At 42.0% G+C, this 19,689-nt stretch overlaps 1 protein-coding gene across 1 annotated transcript in view; it reads right to left on the bottom strand.

Moving 5' to 3' along the window:
* Positions 1–18,503, bottom strand: part of LOC103372837 (helicase with zinc finger domain 2) — a 25,967-nt gene extending 7,464 nt beyond the window's left edge. The window contains exons 1-15 of the mRNA XM_008302580.1: positions 18,363–18,503; positions 13,476–14,962; positions 11,557–11,740; positions 10,929–11,036; positions 8,807–9,321; positions 8,072–8,710; positions 7,152–7,950; positions 6,914–6,989; positions 3,365–6,791; positions 3,129–3,214; positions 2,799–2,936; positions 2,559–2,714; positions 2,304–2,448; positions 2,103–2,219; positions 1,658–1,850 (exon numbers count right to left, since the gene is read on the bottom strand). Coding sequence (XP_008300802.1) covers positions 1,658–1,850; positions 2,103–2,219; positions 2,304–2,448; positions 2,559–2,714; positions 2,799–2,936; positions 3,129–3,214; positions 3,365–6,791; positions 6,914–6,989; positions 7,152–7,950; positions 8,072–8,710; positions 8,807–9,321; positions 10,929–11,036; positions 11,557–11,740; positions 13,476–14,827 — 7,935 coding nt within the window. The 5' untranslated portion in view covers positions 14,828–14,962; positions 18,363–18,503. The remainder of the gene's footprint in view (positions 1–1,657; positions 1,851–2,102; positions 2,220–2,303; positions 2,449–2,558; positions 2,715–2,798; positions 2,937–3,128; positions 3,215–3,364; positions 6,792–6,913; positions 6,990–7,151; positions 7,951–8,071; positions 8,711–8,806; positions 9,322–10,928; positions 11,037–11,556; positions 11,741–13,475; positions 14,963–18,362) is intronic.
* Between the last annotated feature and the right edge of the window lie 1,186 nt (positions 18,504–19,689).

A 19,689-nucleotide genomic window follows, 5' to 3' on the forward strand; every position in this document is an offset into this window, starting at 1 on the left:
CTGTTTGCGGATGATGTTGTTCTGTTGGCTTCATCAAATCAGGACCTCCAGCGTGCACTGGGGCGGTTTGCAGCCGAGTGTGGTGCGAGCGGGATGAGGATCAGCACCTCCAAGTCCGAGGCCATGGTTCTCGACCGGAAAAAGGTGGTTTGCCCTTTCCGGGTCGGTGGAGAGTCTTTGCCTCAAGTGGAGGAGTTCAAGTATCTCGGGGTCTTGTTCACGAGTGAGGGGCGGATGGAGCGTGAGATTGACATACGGATCGGTGCAGCGTCTGCAGTGTTGCGGTCGCTGTACCGGACCGTCGTGGTGAAGAGGAAGCTGAGCAAGGCAGCAAAGCTCTCGATTTACCGGTCAATCTACGTTCCTAATCTCACCTATGGTCATGAGATTTGGGCAATGACCGAAAGAACGAGATCGCGGATACAAGCAGCCGAAATGAGTTTCCTCCGCAGGGTGGCCGGGCGCTCCCTTAGAGATAGGGTGAGGAGCTCGGTCACGCGGGGGGAGCTCGGAGTAGAGCCGCTGCTCCTCCACGTCGAAAGGAGCCAGTTGAGGTTGCTCGGGCATCTGTTTCGGATGCCTCCTGGACGCCTCCCTGGGGAGGTGTTCCGGGCGCGTCCCACCGGGAGGAGGCCTCGGGGAAGACCCAGGACACGTTGGCGAGACTATGTCTCTCGACTGGCCTGGGAACGCCTAGGGGTCCCCCCGGAAGAGCTGGAGGATGTGTGTGCGGATCGGGAAGTCTGGGCGGCTCTGCTCAGGCTGCTGCCTCCGCGACCCGACCCCGGATAAGCGGGAGAAGATGGATGGATGGATGGATGGATGTTTGTAAAGCTCTGAGTGTTTTCGCTCTTGCAAAAACTCAGTTGTGTCAAAAAATCTGACCAGGATTTTGTTGACATCAAAACACAATGTGACACTTTCCAGCTGTTTGCAGACCCCATGTCAGTTGATGTGGAGAGGATCCTAAGTGTTTTGCAGATGGCTTGACTGGCAGTGCACCAGACAATTTCTGAGAGAATTACCTCCAACCTTACCTGAGCTGTCCCACATGCTCAGTTAGGTAATGTGCCCATTCAGAGGCACATATCTATGTAAGAAAGCTTCCTTGACTCTAAACTTTGGTAAATGCAAGTATGGCTCCTTTCTTAGTGATGCCTATCTTAAAGTCCTAATTTACAGGTCATAATATTTTCATAATTCAGGGATTTCATTTTCTGATTTTTACTTTACTTTCAGAAATTTGTTGGTATGTTTTCACTCTGTCATTGTGGGATATTGAGTGTAGATTGACTGGAACAATGACAACTGTATGCATTTTAAAGTGAATTTACAACTCAAAGTGTACAGTGGCCAAAGTGCAGGGTTCAGAAGTAAAAAGATATTTGGCCACTAAATTGGTCCAGCATTGGTACGTTACTAGATAACATCACATGTGACTCAGGGCTGAGCAGAGTTGAGAGTTGCCATATAGATTGACGTGGAGCTGTATATCAAAATGATATATGAAATATGAATGAAAATGATAAGGTACAGCTAACAACTTTATACCATTTGTCGTAATAAAAAGAAATCCTTAAGTCTAACATTTAGCATCATGAAACTAAATACATTGCAGACAGTGTTGATGGAAAGTTCAGTGAAAAATAAAGCACACCTTTTCTGGTTTGTTGCAGACTAATGGAATCAGTGCCTGAGGTTCAGTGGCCATCGCACATTCATCAATAAGGATCTGACGGGCGCTGACTGTCTTAGGCAAGCTTGGGGTGGAGGACTGTGTACATGTGCACAGTATGATGTCGTGCCGTTCCAGCTCATATACCCGAGCATCTCTCAGAACCTTTTTGTATCTAGGAAAAAAACAATTTGAATACAATGAGAATAGTAGGCATTATGAATGAATTATTATTCTATGTAACTCCAGTTCCTACTATGTTTACATTTGACGATTTTTACTGCCCATTAACAAGAACTTTATTATAATAATAATGTAATTGCAATTACACAGTGACGTAGCTATGTAGCATGGTGATTAATTCCAGTTGCAACACAACCTCTCTTGACTAACATGTCTGGTAATCCAATACTGAACTGTAACTTACTCCTTCACCTCCTCAGCAGTCAACTTCTCTCTGATTTGAATGCGCTTGTCAAATGCTTTTATTGCTTCTGCAAAAGGGTTTGGGTGCTCTCGCATGCGGTGATGCAGAGTGATGCTCCTAAAACCAAGTAAAATATGTCAGTATGTAGCCCTCATTAAGGAAACACTTCCAAAGGGAGTGTTATCAATTGGGTTAAAATACCTGAGCTCTGGTTTGGAACGATCTTGGCGGAGGGTCCTTTGAGAAAACTGAAGGTTGCTGTCTGGATAAGGGTAATCAACCATCTCCACTTGTTGGCTGTAGACCCTAAGGGGTTTCAGGCTGTCGGTGAACCTCATCAGGTACTCTGTGTCACGGCATTCAAAGACAGATGGCACATGTAGCATCTATGTGACTCAGTTCTTACAGTAATGACAAAAATGTAGATAAACCTTCAGCACACACAAAGTAACTTGCCTGCCACAACATCAACAGACTTGTTGGATGGGCCGCAGTAGAGAATGACTTCTTTTTTGTCCTTGTCCTTTGGGTCAGCAAATTTCCTTGGGTGCTTAGCGTTCAGCTCAACAAACCAGTTGACTATGTACACGCCAACCACTGTCTTTCCAGTTCCTATCGAGCAAATGAAAAAAACAAAAGCTTAAACCTGACCTATGAATATGAAGCAATGATGTAAACACAAGTTCTTTGCCTTACCTGGCGGTCCCTGTATAAGTGTGAAGGTATTGTTTAAAGCAGCCTCCACAGCAAGATATTGACTGTCATTCAGCTTTGGCAGTCCATCTGGTAGCTCTTTTCTCACGATTTGCCCTTTTAGCACACTGCATTGTACTACTGCAAAGACAAAATGAGAAATGACTTGTTTTGTCATTGTTTTTTGCAAACTAATAAAAAAAATTTAAAAAAAACAATGAAAGTGTAAAAAATAAATAAATAAAAATATTAAAGACATAATCTGTATTTTATGTCCAACTCAAATGGATTTGAAAAATTAAAGCACTGGTTGTTGTTGAAAATTGGACATACCGTCTTTTGGAATACGTTGTCCAAGTGCTATTCTCTGAACAAGATCACATGCTGTTCCTAGGCTGGCAACAGCAGTTTCTGCTCGACTATGAAAAGAAGACAAAGAAACAATTCATGCATTAATTTTTGCTGAAGCAGGAGGAGAAATTTTTGGTTAACTGAATAAATGTCACTAAAAACCAGTTAATTCAAACTATATGCAATGTGAGACAAAACTGAAGCACTTTTAAACTTACATGCCTGGCAGGAGCTTCGGAATGATTTCAACTGTGAAACGGGTGTTTTTCTGAAAAACACAATCAGCATTCGCCTCCATTGGCAGGTGATTGACGTAGAACTCCACTTTGCTTCCGTCATTTTTTCTTTCCTCTACATTGCTTGTGACACTGTGGGCAACCCATGTGAACTCTTTAGGGTCACCTGGTGCTGAATGTTCTGGAGCTGAGGTCAATCTCAGACCTCTTTTTCGTATGCACAGTAAGCACTTTGCGAGGTTACATTCAATGGCCCATTTTTTGATCCATTCCACAGGTAAAAAGAAACTTCCTGTTAGTATGCCTTCCTGCTCTTGTTTAAAGTTTACTACCAGGTTCTCAATGATAATGCTGTCACTTTCATTCACTGCAGTGGTAGCAGATTCCACCTCACACAACGGTTTCCAGATTCGCACGTAATCCCTGGTGTCCCGATAATGAACTTTTGATGGCTCATGTGCAGATCCAGTGAAGCATGTGGTAGAGCTGCGGACATGGTCCACGCAGATCTCGAACTTTGGCTTAATGTGCACCAATTGAACAGTGGGCATGTGATGACCTCGTCTGATCTCTGATGTCATTTGAACCTTAAGGGTCTCCCCGAGCTGCAGCTGGAGGTGGATGTCAACCCAATGCTCACTGTCTAACTCTGGTACCTCGTGCTCGTCAGGAGTGCATGTGTTAGTTTGAGAATGAGGAATGTTGGAGGACTGTGGCAGAACAGTTGGTTTTTCCAGTTGCTTGATGTTGGCATTCATTATGAGAGACTTAGCACGATCCATATTTCCTTTGTCAATCGCCTCAGCGGTAGCTTTCCACACTGTCAATGGAAGCTCAACACAGGGACCACAGTCCGGCATCATTGTCAACTCCTGGTGTATTTGCATGGCATCAGCTGCGTAGATCCTCCTTTTCCATTGAAGAGTGATGCTGTGATTTTCTTCATCATATAGTGGTTGGTCGTCTAACTGTAAATCTTTGTACATTATTGATAAACTCCCAGCAAGTATGTTCCTGTTGAAAGGAAATGACACTGCAAAGCTTTCTCCTTCAGGATCCATACGAACAACAAAGGCGAACTTTGAGGCACTTTGTTTTTTCATGCTCACTGCATAGAAGATCTGCTCAGCCTTTTGTTCATACTCCTTCGCATTCTTGAGGTGCTGCTCAAATTGGCTGCACAAAGCGGTAATATCTCTCTGAGTGTACTGGACATCGCTTTCACATATGAAAGAGTGCAAAAGTCTCTGCAAGACGATATCCATGTACCGCCGTATCGGTGAAGATGCTTGTGTGTAAGATGCTAACTGCAGAGAATAATGACCAACCTCTGCTGCAGGAGAGGAGTGTGAGCAGATGGCATACGCTTTACCAGAGCACTTTCTGAAATGATCAGTGACTGCCCGGAGCAGGGGGTGTATGTCATCTGCAGCAACCAGGTCCACCATTTTGTCTGTATCATCTGTTCTGGCAGCTGACTGGATATCGTTCCACACTTCTGTGAGTATACGGAAGTTTTCACAGCTTGGGGTTTGTTTGTTATTGTCAAGTCTGTGCCTCACATGAAAAGACAATGGTATTAATGGTCCAAATTTCTCTGTGAACTCTTCTACCTTGTCAGGATCTGGTTTTTCCTGACAGCGGAGGGGTGTGCAATGCCTGGTTTTCTCAAAACTGCTCAACGTTTTAGATGCATGATGGTTAAATAACACACTCAGCTCTTCAATCATCAGATGGGCTTTGCGTTTCCCAGGCACCCTGTCATCGTCAGACTGTGAATAAGCCCAATCTACAAGTCTAATCTTCCTCTGAGCTTTAGCAAAACAGTAAGCTACTGTGACACAGTCCTCCACTGTATCAAATTTGGGGCTCTCCTTATACCTTTCGGAGATGATCTTTTCTGCTTTTTCATATGACAACTGCCTGTCAGAGTTGATCAGAGAAAGTTGAAATGTGGGCTCTCCGATTATCTTGTGTGTTTCCTTTTCTACTTCGAACATCAGTGAGACCACTCTGCGATCTTGGCCTGACAGAAGACTGAAGCGTCCAGTGCTCAGCTGTTTGGGGAACATATGAATAGGGTCTTCACATCTGCTGTAGTATGTGATGCCACGATCTTTTGCGTACTCATCTAATTCACAACCTGGACTCACAAAGCTTGCCACATCTGCTATATGGACTCCCAACTCATAATGGTCACCAACATCCCTGACACTGATGGCATCATCCAAATCTTTTGCTCCTGCTGGATCAACAGTGAAAGTGATTGCCTTTACTGCTTTTCGTCTACCCTGTTTGGCTGCACTACCTTTATCTGCTAAGGAGAAACCTTCGTAGTTTTCACGTGTAGTAGCTGCAACTTTAAGTTCTTCTTTCAGCAGCCACAGACTATCACTCACAGATTCAACTTTGGGGAAAATATGTGTGACATTTCCCAAGGGATACAAACAACGCTCCTTCCATCCAATCACTCGCACCACAAATACATTGTTTCTGCTTTCCTTTAGATGCTGAAATCTTGCAATTGTCCAGCTCCCATCAATTTGCTCCCATACTGGAATGAAGTTGCGTTTGCTTTTACGGATCAGTAACTGTATTTTGGGTGAACTTTTTCTAATAGGTATCATTGTCCTTCTGATAAAATCGTCTTGGCTATTTTGCCTTCGTTTGCTGTAGTCTTCATCCTCAAGCAGGCACACAAGTTCACGGGCGGATTCATCTTTCTTGGTAATGTCAACCACCTTTGCCGCTTCTTCTCCCTTTGCTGTTTGTACGACCACTTCATCTCCAGTGAAGGCATTGCCCAGGTTCGCCCTTCCTTGAATGCTTATACGTCTGGTAGGGTTTTGAAATGGCACGACATAACCTCTGTACAGTGCCTCCCTAACAAACTTTCCTCGCTTGAAAATCTCTGGGTGTTTTACACATAACTCCAAAAGATGTGTGTCACCAGTGATACTGAATGATGGTCTTGACTTGCAGTGATTCAAGTCCTCCAATTCCAAACTGTCTTCATCTGAACTAAATTCTGTTTCCAGTTGTTCATATTCATTTTTCAACTCTTGGAGAATTGCATCACTCAGAATGTTGTTCTCATCCTCATGTTCAAATTTTTGGAACCTTGCAGTTTCCACAACATCTTTTTCAAAGAAATCTTTGGTGAAATGCTGTGGTGTAACATTGCTGTTGCTGATGCAGTGGTCTATGAAGCTTTTCCATATTCCTGAGCACTTCCCAAAGCAACAGAGGGCGGCAGCATCTCCAACTACAACCACCTCAGACTGAGCTCTAGTCATTGCAGTGTTTAACACACGGGCATCATTAAACAGCTCCAGACCATGCAGTTGAGACGTTTTTAGGCTGTCACGTGTATGCACAGCTGTCATTATGACTGCCCTGAACTGTCTGCCTGTTGACACATGAGGAGACTTTTTATAGCATAAAATTATTCATGAAAGACAAAAGAAATGCAATGTTGACATAACATAATGGAAATTCATGTAGAAGTTACAAAAGATAGATTACAATTACCTTGCACATTTGAAAGATTTTCAACGTGGACTTTGGCAAGGTTTCTTTTCGAAAGTGCGTTCCTTATTTTCCAAACCTATGAACCATAAGAAACGGTTGAGATAATTAAACATTTACCATTCTGAACATTTTTAACAAAGTGTGCTAACACATTTGTGCTTACACCCTCTGTACTACTGCAACAGCCAATCTTAATGTTTGAATCGTATGATTAATGAAGCCGAAAAAAAGTTTTTACCTGAGATCCCTCTGATAGGACACAGATTGAGCTTTGGTCCTTGGACCCCCAGGTTGGTGGCCAGTGTTTGAGAATGTCTGTCACCGCTTCAACCACTTTGGTAACCTCATGGTTGTTATACCAAGACTTAGACATAGTGTCCACGAGGCACTCTCCCCTAACATGGTGAAACTTTAGGGCATGGCCATTTGCAGGAGCTGGAATATTTCCAGCAACTTTGATGACATCATTTTTCCCAACGTAGAAATGAGAGGACACAAACTCCACAATTTCTTTTGTTGAGCGGTAGTTTTCACTGAAAATGATTCTACTTTTCTGGGCAGTGTCACACTTTTGGTCTTGGTAGTAGTGGAACAAGCGAGTCAGCAGTGTGTGATTTGAACGGTGGTGATCATCCACTGAGAAAAGCTTGGGTCCCATTTGCATGTGATCTCCAGCCAAAACAACTCTGGTGTTTGGCCCAGCAAGAGCAAGGGCCATCAAAGCTTCACATTCTAGCATTTGAGAGGCTTCATCAATTAGAATGTGGGTGAAGTATCCCGCTCCAAGCTTTAGGTCATGAAAATGTCTTGCCATTGATGTGGTAGTTATGACTATGTTGTGGTGATCTATGGCAGCTTTTGTAGGTGGCAGAAAATACTGTTTATCTTCTGAAAGAAGACAGTATTTCAGAGTAATGTTATCTGTAGCAGCCAAAGCACTCCCATGTTTGTTTGCTTTTATTCGAATTGGACTCATTCCATCATTTTTCTTGCCCATGAATGGATGGAAGTGATCTCTGACATACAGATCTGCAGAACTGAAAGAAATCAAAAAAGCCAAGGACAAGTAAATCCTGGTGTTATATTAAAATTTCCTAAACAATGCAAATTAGAGCAAAGAGCTAACATTCAACAAATACAGATTCAATAGTAGCCTACCTGTTGGTATGGGTGCAAATTAGCACTTTGTTTCGAGGGTGCTTGCAAAGCTCTCTTGCTGCTGTAGCAAGGGTGAACGTTTTCCCAGTTCCAAATGGTCCATAAATGAGGAGTGGTGCCACAAACATGTTGGTATCAGAATTCCCTGTGATAAAGTTAATTGCTGACTGCTGCTTTGGGTTCAGGTTCTCATAAGTGGCTTTACTGACAGGAACGCCACAGTTCTTCAAGACTGGCAGCACTCTGCTTGTATCAGGAAGGAGGTCCACAGCCTTGTGCAAGGAACAGAAGCTGTGACGGTCAAGCTGAAACTGCACCTCCAGTTGATACGATTCATTGCTTCTGAGTGCAAGATCAGCGCAACATTGTTTAGACAGTTGCAAATGAATTTTGTTCTCGGTTGTTTTGTGTGGCACAATGCTGGCTTCATAGACCTTGGAGTTTGGATGACGTGAAGGCAAAGGGGCTATCAGCGCAGATACAATGCTTCGTTTTAGTACCTGTCCTTCAGGGCTGTCGAGTGTGAGATTACATGGAATCGAGACAGCGCAGAACAGTTGTCCATGAGGAGCCATCGTCATGCCAGACAGTGCACTGAATAGCGTATCCAGTGTTCTAACTTCTCCACAAAAATTTAGTCTAAAATAATTAAGAAAAACAAGTTTAGGCAATGTTTTGTGAACATATGCAAATTCCATATATGTAACAAAGCAGTGATACACATAAGCATATTACCTTGAAACAACCTGGTCCTCTGCTCGTTCCTCATTGTACAGAAACTGGTGCATTCTTTCTCTGTAGTTCTCACTACTCAGAGGTGATTGGCTATTGTGGGAGGATTTATAGAGAAAGCTAATCTGTGGAGGCTTGTACTCCTTCAACAGCTCCTCCTGTTCTTCTGTCCTGGATGAACATGGGATGATAACCCTGTTCCCTCTGTGCCAGCGCTCAGCACTTTGAAAGGTGGGTCCATTGATCACACTTGGTTGTTCACTGTCATCCAATGACAGTTGGCCGACTCTTACTTTGAGTTTCTTCAAGAGCACTGGTCTCATGCCAAAATCTAGTACTAGCCACTGTTCATACAGGCCTGGGTTGATGGATGTGAAAGACACAGTAATTTCATAGGTCATGTCTTCACTGAGAAAATGTTCACCCGAGGAGTAGATGCAGGGCACAGAACTGGCGTCACCAAGAGTGAACGATGCTCCTGGTTCTTGCTTCAGCAGCGCCACATGCTCAAGCTGTCTCTATATATAAACAGAAGCAGCAAATTGGAATACTGTGACAAAATTCAAAACTTTCTGAGACATGGTAAAATTCTTTCAAATCAACAGCTTCTAACACACAAGATGAGAAATGAAGTGAGCGCACACGGTATTCCAGTTACAGTAAAAAAAAATGTTCCAAGCCAGGACACAACTTGTAAGAAGTGAGCCCCCTGACTATTCTGCAGGTGGGGGTTCATGGGAGTACATTTGTGTCATGTCTTATCGTGAGCATATGTCCTGAGGCTAGAAAACACAGGTCTGCAGCTGCTCCTACTCTGTTACCGATACCTCTTCACTTTGTATTAATCAGTGCCTATGGAGGACACAAAGATCTACAGCCCTTATCAGATACATTTCTACTTTCCCATGCAAACACCTGCTCCTGCTCCGTGTGTTTCCAGACTGTTCTAACAGTTGGAACATAAACACAAACAAGTTACAAAGTAATTTTTTTTATACATACTCAGATGATTCAGTAACTACACAGTAACATTTTACATTCACATTTGGTCATGCTTTTCTTCTAAATCCTGTCCTCTCCCTCAAAAAACTCCTGTTCAGATTCCTGTTTCTGCATAAATTGTTTTTCTTAACGCAGGTATACTGGCCAAATATATGGGTCTGTGTTTCAGTTCTAGCACAGCTCCTTATGCTAAGACATACAGTCTATGCACTTATATGCATTTGTGTGCTCATTAAGCTTCTGCTTTTGGATTTGTGACCTCACTTGCACATCTTATCCTAACAAAAGTCCCCAACCAATAGAATGTCAGGTATCATGTTGACCACTGATCGTCCCTGGCACCTTGTGGGCCTGGCCTGTTCTCTTTACTTCCTCCAGCGTCCTTTACCAGCTGGTTAACAGGATTCATCAACTCCCGTCCTCCTGGACTTATCATATGTACTTCATTTGTTTTCTTGTAGGACTTTTGGAGGTTATACATATACAAGTGTCCATCGCTACCACAAATCTGAAGGCAGAGGTTTCATTAGCACACTGAGGCAGTGTGAGTGAACAGTCTGACAGTGAGTAGGTGCACTCAATCTGAAGCACCTGACATTTCTTAATATTCCTTGTAGTTTCTGTTATTAGGTTGTTTTCTTTTTAACCTTTTTGTGTTACTTGGTTTCTTTCTGAGGCTGCACTGTGACTTGATTGTTAGCACTGTGTCCTCACAGCAAGAAGATCTCCAGGACATCTGGGATCTTTCTGCATGGAGTTTGCACGTTCTCCCCGTGCAGCCTGGGTTCTCTCTGGGTTCTCCAGCTTCCTCCCACAGTCCAAGGATATGTTGAGATTAATTGGTGATTCTAAATTGTTCATAGGTGTGAATGTGAGTGTGCTTGTTCATCTTTCTGTGTAGCCCTGTGATAGACTGGTGACCTGTCTAGGGTGTCCGCTGCCTTCACCCTGAGCCACTTGGGATAGGCTCCAGCCCCCCTGCGACCCTAGTGAGGCTGGGGGGATCTTCTAGCTGTGAGGCGACAGTGCTAACCACCTTGCAGCCCTCTGTGACAAGCTGTTGAAGTTAAATACCAAACCAACTTTGATGCTGTATTCTAAAAATTCAAATGAAAAATTTTACCTCTGTCTCAACTTCGAAGGTCCATTTCAGTGTTGCGTTGAGGTTTTCACACTCCACGATCAAATCTTTGTCACAGGAGATTTTGACATCGTCAACTTGTTCCGATATCTGCTCAGTATTAATGGTGAAGAGGATAAAGAGAAAAAAATATTCAATTTTCATTTAGCAACATTTTTGAAAGAACATGTTGTTTCAGTCAACTTTTAGTTATTACTCAAATAACATTAACGTTTAGTTCACAGATTAGTGTTTGTGGTTGTCTAGCCTGGAGTTTATCAAATAAAGCAAGAAAACTTGACAGACTGTGACTGAGCTCTGAACCTATTCCATTTCATTACAAGATGTTTTTTGCATTTTTTTTTGTTTTTTGTTTTTAATTGTATATAATGTTTTCTCTGGGTGTGTCATCAATGTTCTGACAGCGCTACAGGCTGTGAAAATGTTTGCTATGACCTGAAAAAAGACTGTGAGGGAGTGTGTTCGATAAGGGCTGTATTCAATGACTCTTGAATACAGCCAGAGAACATGATGTGCCTTTTGGTCAGTTGCGCCATCTGCACACCCTGCCAAATAAACAACCTTTAAAAGAATGACAAATATTCACACAAGACTGCAGCATTGTACTCACAATGTAGACTTCATTACTGCTGTTTTTGTATTCCTCCAAGAGCCTTTCATTGTAGCACATGAGGCCCTGGGCTTCAATGTTCTGTCTGATCTCCTTCTCTTCCACAGCACGCATTAACCACTCCTGCAGTTCTTCCTGAGAATGAGCGTTTGGGCACTTCTCGCCATACTCACATGTTTGTGGTCTAGGAAGAAATGGGAATTTTAAAGGTATAATAAAATTCACATATTAACCAAACAGCCATAAAAACGACAAACTCTTTGTATTTATATCATTCTTGTAGTGATGTTTATGGTACTGAAAAAGGTTTTACATGCCCAGATTAAAACAAATCAAATCAGGTAAATAAAATATATTGTCCCATGCATTTCCTCTTGGTGTATGTATCAATAATTAGAATATTTTAGTCATTGTAATATGACTTTTTCAGGCCACAATAAAACCAAAACAGACAAGAAAGTGCATTTTACTGTTGTCCAGAAGACCGCAGCTTAGACCTGCCATTATCTCCAGTTTCCATGAGGAGATAAGGAGGCTTTTTTTTTTTTTTTTTAATGACAGTTTTCTGTATGTTAGCCGACTGCAGAGACATCACTCTTTACTGTGTGCAGTTACATTTGTGATTGACAGTTACAAATGTAATTACATTTAAAGTCAATAGTAGTGTCCCTCTGAATGGCTAGACCACAGGAACGTGTTCCACTGTGACCTACAGCTGCAATCAGTGACTAAACCACAACCACGATCCCTGTGCTCTCTCAACTCATGTGATCTGGAATCAGTCTTGAAAATGTGCAGGTGTAGCCTTAATGTTTGGCATTTTAAAGCATATCTTTATAATGCCTGAACAAAAGCTATATAATATGTAGCTTTCTGTTATATTTAATAGGTGTAGTGATAGTCTAAACCTCCACCAAAGCTGCACATATCCTGTTAGCAAGTAATGTGCATGTATCCCATCTGACTGATAATACTGCTTAGTCTTACTCTCTGTGCCAGAGCTGCATTGTTGTTCAAAAAGCCCCACCTTTGCACTGGATGACACGTTTCGTTATTATCAATAACATCTATGTGGGACTAAGTTTTAAAAAAACATATACAAAAAACCACAACACCAAAACAAACACCTTCAGAAGAAATGTGTCATGGGAAGGACCCAAATGTATCAAGAATTGTACTTAAGTACATCTTTTCATTTATTTGTACTTTACTTGATTATTTCAATTCAATCCACATATTTTCCGTAACTATTTACTATAAACGAAGCTAAAATACTTCAAATAAAGATTTTACACAAATACTGGCAAAATGAATTAGCTCCCAATCTTTTTGACCTGTGCATCCCTAAAAATGTGTCTAGCTGGCGCTCCTGGTCATGTTTAAAAAGTCTTCAACAGCTCCAGCAAAGAGAGACTTCTCCTCAAAACAGTTCAGATGATTTCATTTTAATATCAGTCAAATACTTCACAAAGAAGACAAGTTGACTGTGTTATGGACTCAGTTACCCACAACAATTACCCAACCTTACAACAGTAAAAAGCACCATACACACTGATGCATCAGTGTGAACAATTCAATGTCATACGCAGTATAATATGTGACTCAAATGATTCACTTTTCAGGAGAATGAGTTAATTGACTTCTTTAAACTTTGTCTACATTTTGCTGTTAAAACTTCTGTTTATTCTTATGCATCATTTTGAACTCAGGATTTGCAGAGAAGTTCTAAACAAAACTAGACTGTTTGGTTTAATGTGAATATATACTCCTCCACTCTAGTAGTGTGACATTTGCTGACAATATAAAAAATACAGAATTTCACTTTCCTTTTTTAAATGCGAGGTGATGTGCTAAGGTCTATGATTAGGAACCTGCATGACTCGGCTGTAAACGACACAAAAGAGAGAGGGGCTGTTTACCTGGGACACAGCCAAAGCTCAGCCCGCCGGTTGTGTGGAGGCTGTCTTTTTTTCCACTTGGTGGTGGTGTCCTCGGAGAGTAACTGGGCGTGCTCGAGGGAGGAGCAGTGCTTGTAGAAGCTCTGTGGGGAGGACAGGGCCAGGCAGCAAACTTTGCAGTACATGGTGACCTGTCTGGAATGAGTCTGCTTCTGCCGGCTCAGCTGAAGCAGATGGGGCTGAACGGCGAGCCCGCTGTGCTCCATTTTCCACACGGCCATCTCCACCTCGCTCTGGGCAGCACGGCAGTGCCCGGCGTTGTGCCAGCAGGGCTTGCCTTGCTTGACGTGACTACAGTACTTAAACTGACAGTTTTGGGGAAGAGGACGCACCTGCTGGTAGATGTGCTTCCTGCCATTCTCTGATAGGTGATAAACTAAGACAGGGTCCCAGGAGTGTGCTGCATCTGCTGCACAAGTGTCATTCCACCTTTTGTCTGTTAGTTTTTGTGGACTTTCGTGAAAACAGGCTTTACAGAACTCTAGGAATTCACCTGAAAACTCCTGGAAAAAGCTCTCAGCTGCACTTTCTGGTGTTGTCGTACTCGACTCAGTTATAAGTTTGACTAATTCGTCTTTCTCCATTTTTTTGTCTCTAAGATAGTTCCATACAGCGGCCTCTTCATGGGTTCTTGCATAAGTGCAACCCTGACCCTGTGTATGTTGCTTACATCCGGAGTCCTCAACAAAGTAGTCACACACTTTGTAAAGTGCATTTCGACCAATATGATTAGCCACAGGCCGCTCACTGATCAGCCTCCACTGGTCAGAGCCTTTGTCTTTAGCTAAAAGCAGATTTCTTCCACACTTGTGTATAACTGACTGAACTGTGTATGTTACTTCCCTCTGCTTGAGAGAGCACAGATCACATACAGCCTTCAAATCTAAAGCTGCTAAGAGGTCTCCCAGAGGCTCGGCATTGCTTGGCTGATCAGGTGGTCTCTCGGACTGAGCCATTAGATGACGGAGACGCATGTGGTCCAAACCCTGATTCTTTTCAAATGTCCACACAGCAGCTTCCTCGTCACTTCTGGCAAAAGTGCACCGGTTCTTGTGCTGTGTGCAACCAAAGCCCTCCTTAAAGAACCAACAAGCCATATATACACTAGGACTTGGAAAGCTGGGTCGCCTGGAGACAGGCCTCCATTTGCTGCCACCTTTAGCTTTGCAGAGCAGGACATCGCGTGCACACTGGTGGTTGACTGCTTTTAATGTGTATGTAATTTCTTTCTGCTTGACACAACACTGAGCACAAACAAATTTGAGCTCATGTGTTAATAAAAGAGGAGACAGTTTGGACCCACTTGCTGACATTGTGATACATTCATAATGCTAAAATCAGCATCTAAATAAAAATATGTAATGTTGGTACATTAACGTCCTACAGACTGTAGGAATGTATTCAAAGGGGCAAACTGAACATCTGAGGAATTTCCAACTCAAAGGTATCTGGAAAAGAAAACAGTAGAGAGGACACCATGGTGAGAAGTGGTTGAATACATTCACTTGAGATAGCCAGCAAGAGTACACAGATGTGTTCTACACTGCTGAACATAGTTCATCATCCCAGCACATATGAGGAACTAGACAGCAGGACAAAAGACAAAAATATCTATGCAACATAGTGTGTGTCTACTTTACAGGTGTGTGTACTCAGAATACTTAGAATGTTCTGTTTCTCTGCTTTTCTGAGTAGTACACAAGCAGCAGGGTCATATTAAGGTAAAGAGGTGAAAGGCTGTTTTGCAACAGCAATGTACAAGCAGATACAATTTCCATTACACTTAAATATCCCACTACAGACCTCTAAAATAATTGTGACACATTCAGATTTTAGGTAAGCTCAAAGAAACTTTTCAACTTTGAGCAGAAGAACTTGAAAACAGACTTCTAATGTTAATCTGAACAGACATCATTCTGCACAGCAAAGACAAAGATCCAAATGAAGTAAACAAGAACCAAAACACATAATTGAGGAGAGGCTGATGTCAGATCTGCTCGCAGCGCGTTCTGTATACATTTACACCTGATGTTAACTCCAGATATGATTTCCAGATAAGACACTCATGGTACCCATACTACTATGATTATGACAGAAATGGATGTAGCATTTGTTGTGCTTCATTTGTCCTGAAGAGCTGCTGCGACTAGGTGGCATCATAGATGGAAAAAAAAATGCTCTGAATGTGTCAACATCAATGCTTTTAGTCAATGCATTTTTAACTTTGGTTCATGATTAACAAATGTTTTTCTTCATGTAATTGTTGTGTCATTATGCCAGTTGTGTTTGGCTCCAGTCATTGTTCAGCTGCGCTACAGCCTTAAGCAATGTGGTGGCAGCAAAGTCTGACACTGTAAAGGTTTCCAAATTCCAGACAATGGAACGAGTATGACATAGCAACTGAAACATGGCGTGTTAAGGCTGCATGTTAACCAAGCTGCTGCTCTGTATTGCTAAAATCTTGATTTTGCAATCACCACCTCATCTGACTTACCATAAACATACGTCTGTGCTTGGAATTCAGCTGTATTTTCACAAAACTTGAAGCTACTACCAAAGTCAAAGAATGATTACATGAGAACAGGAGTTGCTTTAGCTGTTTCGTGGTGGTAAAATATCCGCTGTGCCCATGTTGCCCTGTTTGTTACACAGACTGAATGTTTCCACCTTGTTAAGAGCTTTAATAGAATATTTGATTTCTTTTGGAGTTGCACTGCTGACTTAAATATTGAGCGCCCTTGTTTGTTCATATTCATCAGGACAAGTTTCCAGTTAAACTCTACAGCTTTGCATTTTAATATTTAAAAAAGACACCTGAATTAAAAGATTATTTGATTGGTAAAGCCATCAAGACTTGAATTGATACAAAAATATTCAGTGGGAGCTCTGTTCTCCTGTTTAAAATCTGGTTGCACCTGAGAATTTTTAGACAAGGTTTATTATTATTAGTGGCAGTGAATTGCTGTTACACAACTTTGTCCACAAAGCCAACAGTTGTTCATGTTGGCCTCCCAGCTTTGCATCTGTTAATAAATAATTTTAGGGATGTTTTCCAGGTGGAAGTCTTTACAGGCGTAGCTTTTTGAGTGAAATTTCTTAAAGAGGGGTAGAGTCCTTTCTTTGCAGTGTTTTCTTTGTGCTAATCTGTGGAGCAACGTCTGAATTGCCATAACTTGAGAAATAATGTAGGTTTGTAGGTTCATTGATATGTACATCTGGTCTTCAATGGCACAACCCTTTGATGGAATCATGCAAACCAGTTACATAATGGTGCAAATTTGGTCAAAAAAATGCCAACGCTTCTGTGTAACTGATATTCCACCAACCACAAAACCTTCATTGTTTACCCTAAGAGGCAGATTTTTTCCCCCCTCTGATTGGCACCAATAGGAGCAAAGTGTAGAGTATGGAGTCAGTCAAAGGCAAACTTTATGGGGTAAAAAGTACTGAAATTACATTTTTAGCATTTATTAGGACAATCTACGAGCAGGTCTGATGGTGAAACCACTCCAATAGTGTCCACACTGGAAGAGTGGGGGGTTAGGGGTATAATATTGTTACTGGGCTAAAAGAAAAATCCTGGTTTTCCATCTCATAGTACTTCACTCCACCTTCTTTATGAATTTTAACTCAAATACTAATGCTACCTATGACCCCACATTTTGAACACGGTCAACTTCATCAATATTCACCACTTTTTTAAAAAAATCTGTCAAATTGAAGATGGTCAATGAAGATGGTGAATGACCCACACATGACAAAAACTTTGTGTAAGTCTAGTTTTACAACTAAGGCAGCCTGGATATGAAACCATAAGAATAAACTATTTTTTTTAAAAAAAAAGGTAAATAATTGAGTATACATGTGTAACATACGTGCAACAATACACACATGACATATTGTATAAATACAGTATTATGATTTCAATAATGTGACTAATGATATTACATCTCCAACACAAACACAAAATATGATGTATCTGACCACATGTAAGTAACCTTTTAACAAATAACAGGAAACATCTGAGATAAAACCTGTTGAGAACAATGACCATTATAAAGCACAGTGAGCCAGCTCCTTTAAACCAACCTTTTTTGCACCATGGACCGGTTACAAACATTTTCTAGGACCAGTCATCGAGCACATAACAAATAATCCGAGTTTTTTTCTACTAAAAAATGTCAAATGACTTTTTTATTGCTAAATATGTATTTACTTTTTCTTCTGTCTGAGCATCTTGCCAAAGAAGCTCTGTGGTGAAGTTTGTTTCTATTCATTTTGGCAGCAGATAGATTGAGAGCTTCCTTTAACAGCTTGGCCTGAAAACTAACAGTCAAGTGGGACAACAGGCACAGACGGAAGCAACGGGAAGACGCGCTTGTCGTTTTTCAAAATAAAACACCCGGAAATAAAATAAACAATGTTTTGAATCTTTTTGTGCGGCCCTGCACCGGTCCGCGGCTCGGTGGTTGGGGACCACAGCTTTAGCCCCTCACCTGGGAAAGGTGACCACTAGATGGCGCAGTTATACATTTAAAACACAACACTAAGAGCTGAGGCCCTGCCGCCCACAGAGACACATCAAAGAGAGGTTTGGGTTTTATAGGAGGAAACACGCAACCTAATAATATTCACAATTACTACAACACAGCCTGTTGATTCAAAATACAAATTATGCACTTCTGCCCATCACTGGCTGTAAAGTGGACTCATTCCACAACTACTAAGTTATCTGTAATATGACGACCAGCGCTGATAACAGCGTCTGTGTTCAAAGTGAGAAGTGGAGCCGGACGGGCTGCTGGCCGTCGGCTCGTCCACCGTGTGGCTGAGATACTGAGGACTCACCGGAATGAAGCTGTCTGTCTGTCGGTCTGCCGGTCTGTCTGTCTGTCTGCCGGTCTGTCTGCCGGTCTGTCTCTCCACCTGGAAGCGATCCGCACTTGTCGCGCAGCTTTATAGCGGCCGCACCGTTCCACTGTGAGCGCTTCCAACCTGCAACCTCACTTAAGTTTCGTTTCCTATATTTTGCGTCAGCATCAGATTCCAAACCCCTCCCTGTTGTCATTAAAGCTGCTTGAGTATTTGCCTGTTTCAGAGGAAATTGTTCACGTTTTAACCACCAGTTGACGGTCTAATTTTATATTTTCTGTCTTGATGAAGACTTTTTATTCCAAATGTGGGCTGAGCTGATCAGATAAGCGCCCTTGTTGTGCATTGCACTGACAGTCATTCAAACGGAGAGTGCAGCACTAGCGGCACATATTTTCTAAATGAATGAGGTTTTGTTGTGCCAAAGCGCACTGATGTGTTCCTGTTTATGTTTGTGTGTCACATTTGTGTATAAGTGTGGAGGATGCACTGCCGTAAAATGAGCCGTCAGGGAGCAGAAGTCTGTGGGTGCAGTTTCACAACAGGACAGTTTCACCAGCGTCCAGGTTGAGAGCATTACTCACACTGAGGTGGTGCGATGTCTCCTTAGGTTTTGTTTTTCAGTAAATCAGTGTCGACCAATGCGTCATTTTTTCGTCACTCAGTCTGACTATTTGTCTATGCAGGCAACACTGCCATGTGTTGAGAAGTCATATACAGGATAATAAGCTTTTTAATGTGTAACCCTCATTTGATTAAAACCTGCAGTTTCATGACTTAAAAAAAAAACTGTTGATAAAGTTCATGAGATAATTACAGTTTGCATGACATGTTATTGATATTACAAAGTGAGTCTTGTCGCAAGTTAAATGCCAGATTTTTTTTTTTTTTAAATTTTACCTCTCAATGTGTGTGACGTCATCAGTGTTGTTGCACTGAGGTCGTGTTGGTGTTCAGTCCTGGTCAGTAACTGCAGCAATCCACTGGCCTAAACTGAGCTGAGAATGTCTGGGGTGATTTGGAGTGCAGAGGAAAGGAAAAGCAGCCGAGTGCTTACAATGGAAATTTTATAGACTTATACCTTGTTCTAGCAAAAGACCTTTCACCTGTTTACCTTAATGACCTCGCTGCTTTGTGCACTTCCTGGAAAAGCAAAGCAGAGCTTTCTTATAAATCCGATTGCATGTCTCATAAAGTAGATGTACACTATGTCTCAGCGTATTTCTCTCTTTTACTGCCAGTATCTATTTGGTCACGATTGATGCTTTTATTTTGAATTATGAATGTGTGAACTGTTGTTCGT

Source organism: Stegastes partitus, unplaced genomic scaffold (genome assembly GCF_000690725.1).
Source record: "Stegastes partitus isolate 25-593 unplaced genomic scaffold, Stegastes_partitus-1.0.2 Scaffold1841, whole genome shotgun sequence".
Classification (NCBI taxonomy): domain Eukaryota; kingdom Metazoa; phylum Chordata; class Actinopteri; family Pomacentridae; genus Stegastes; species Stegastes partitus.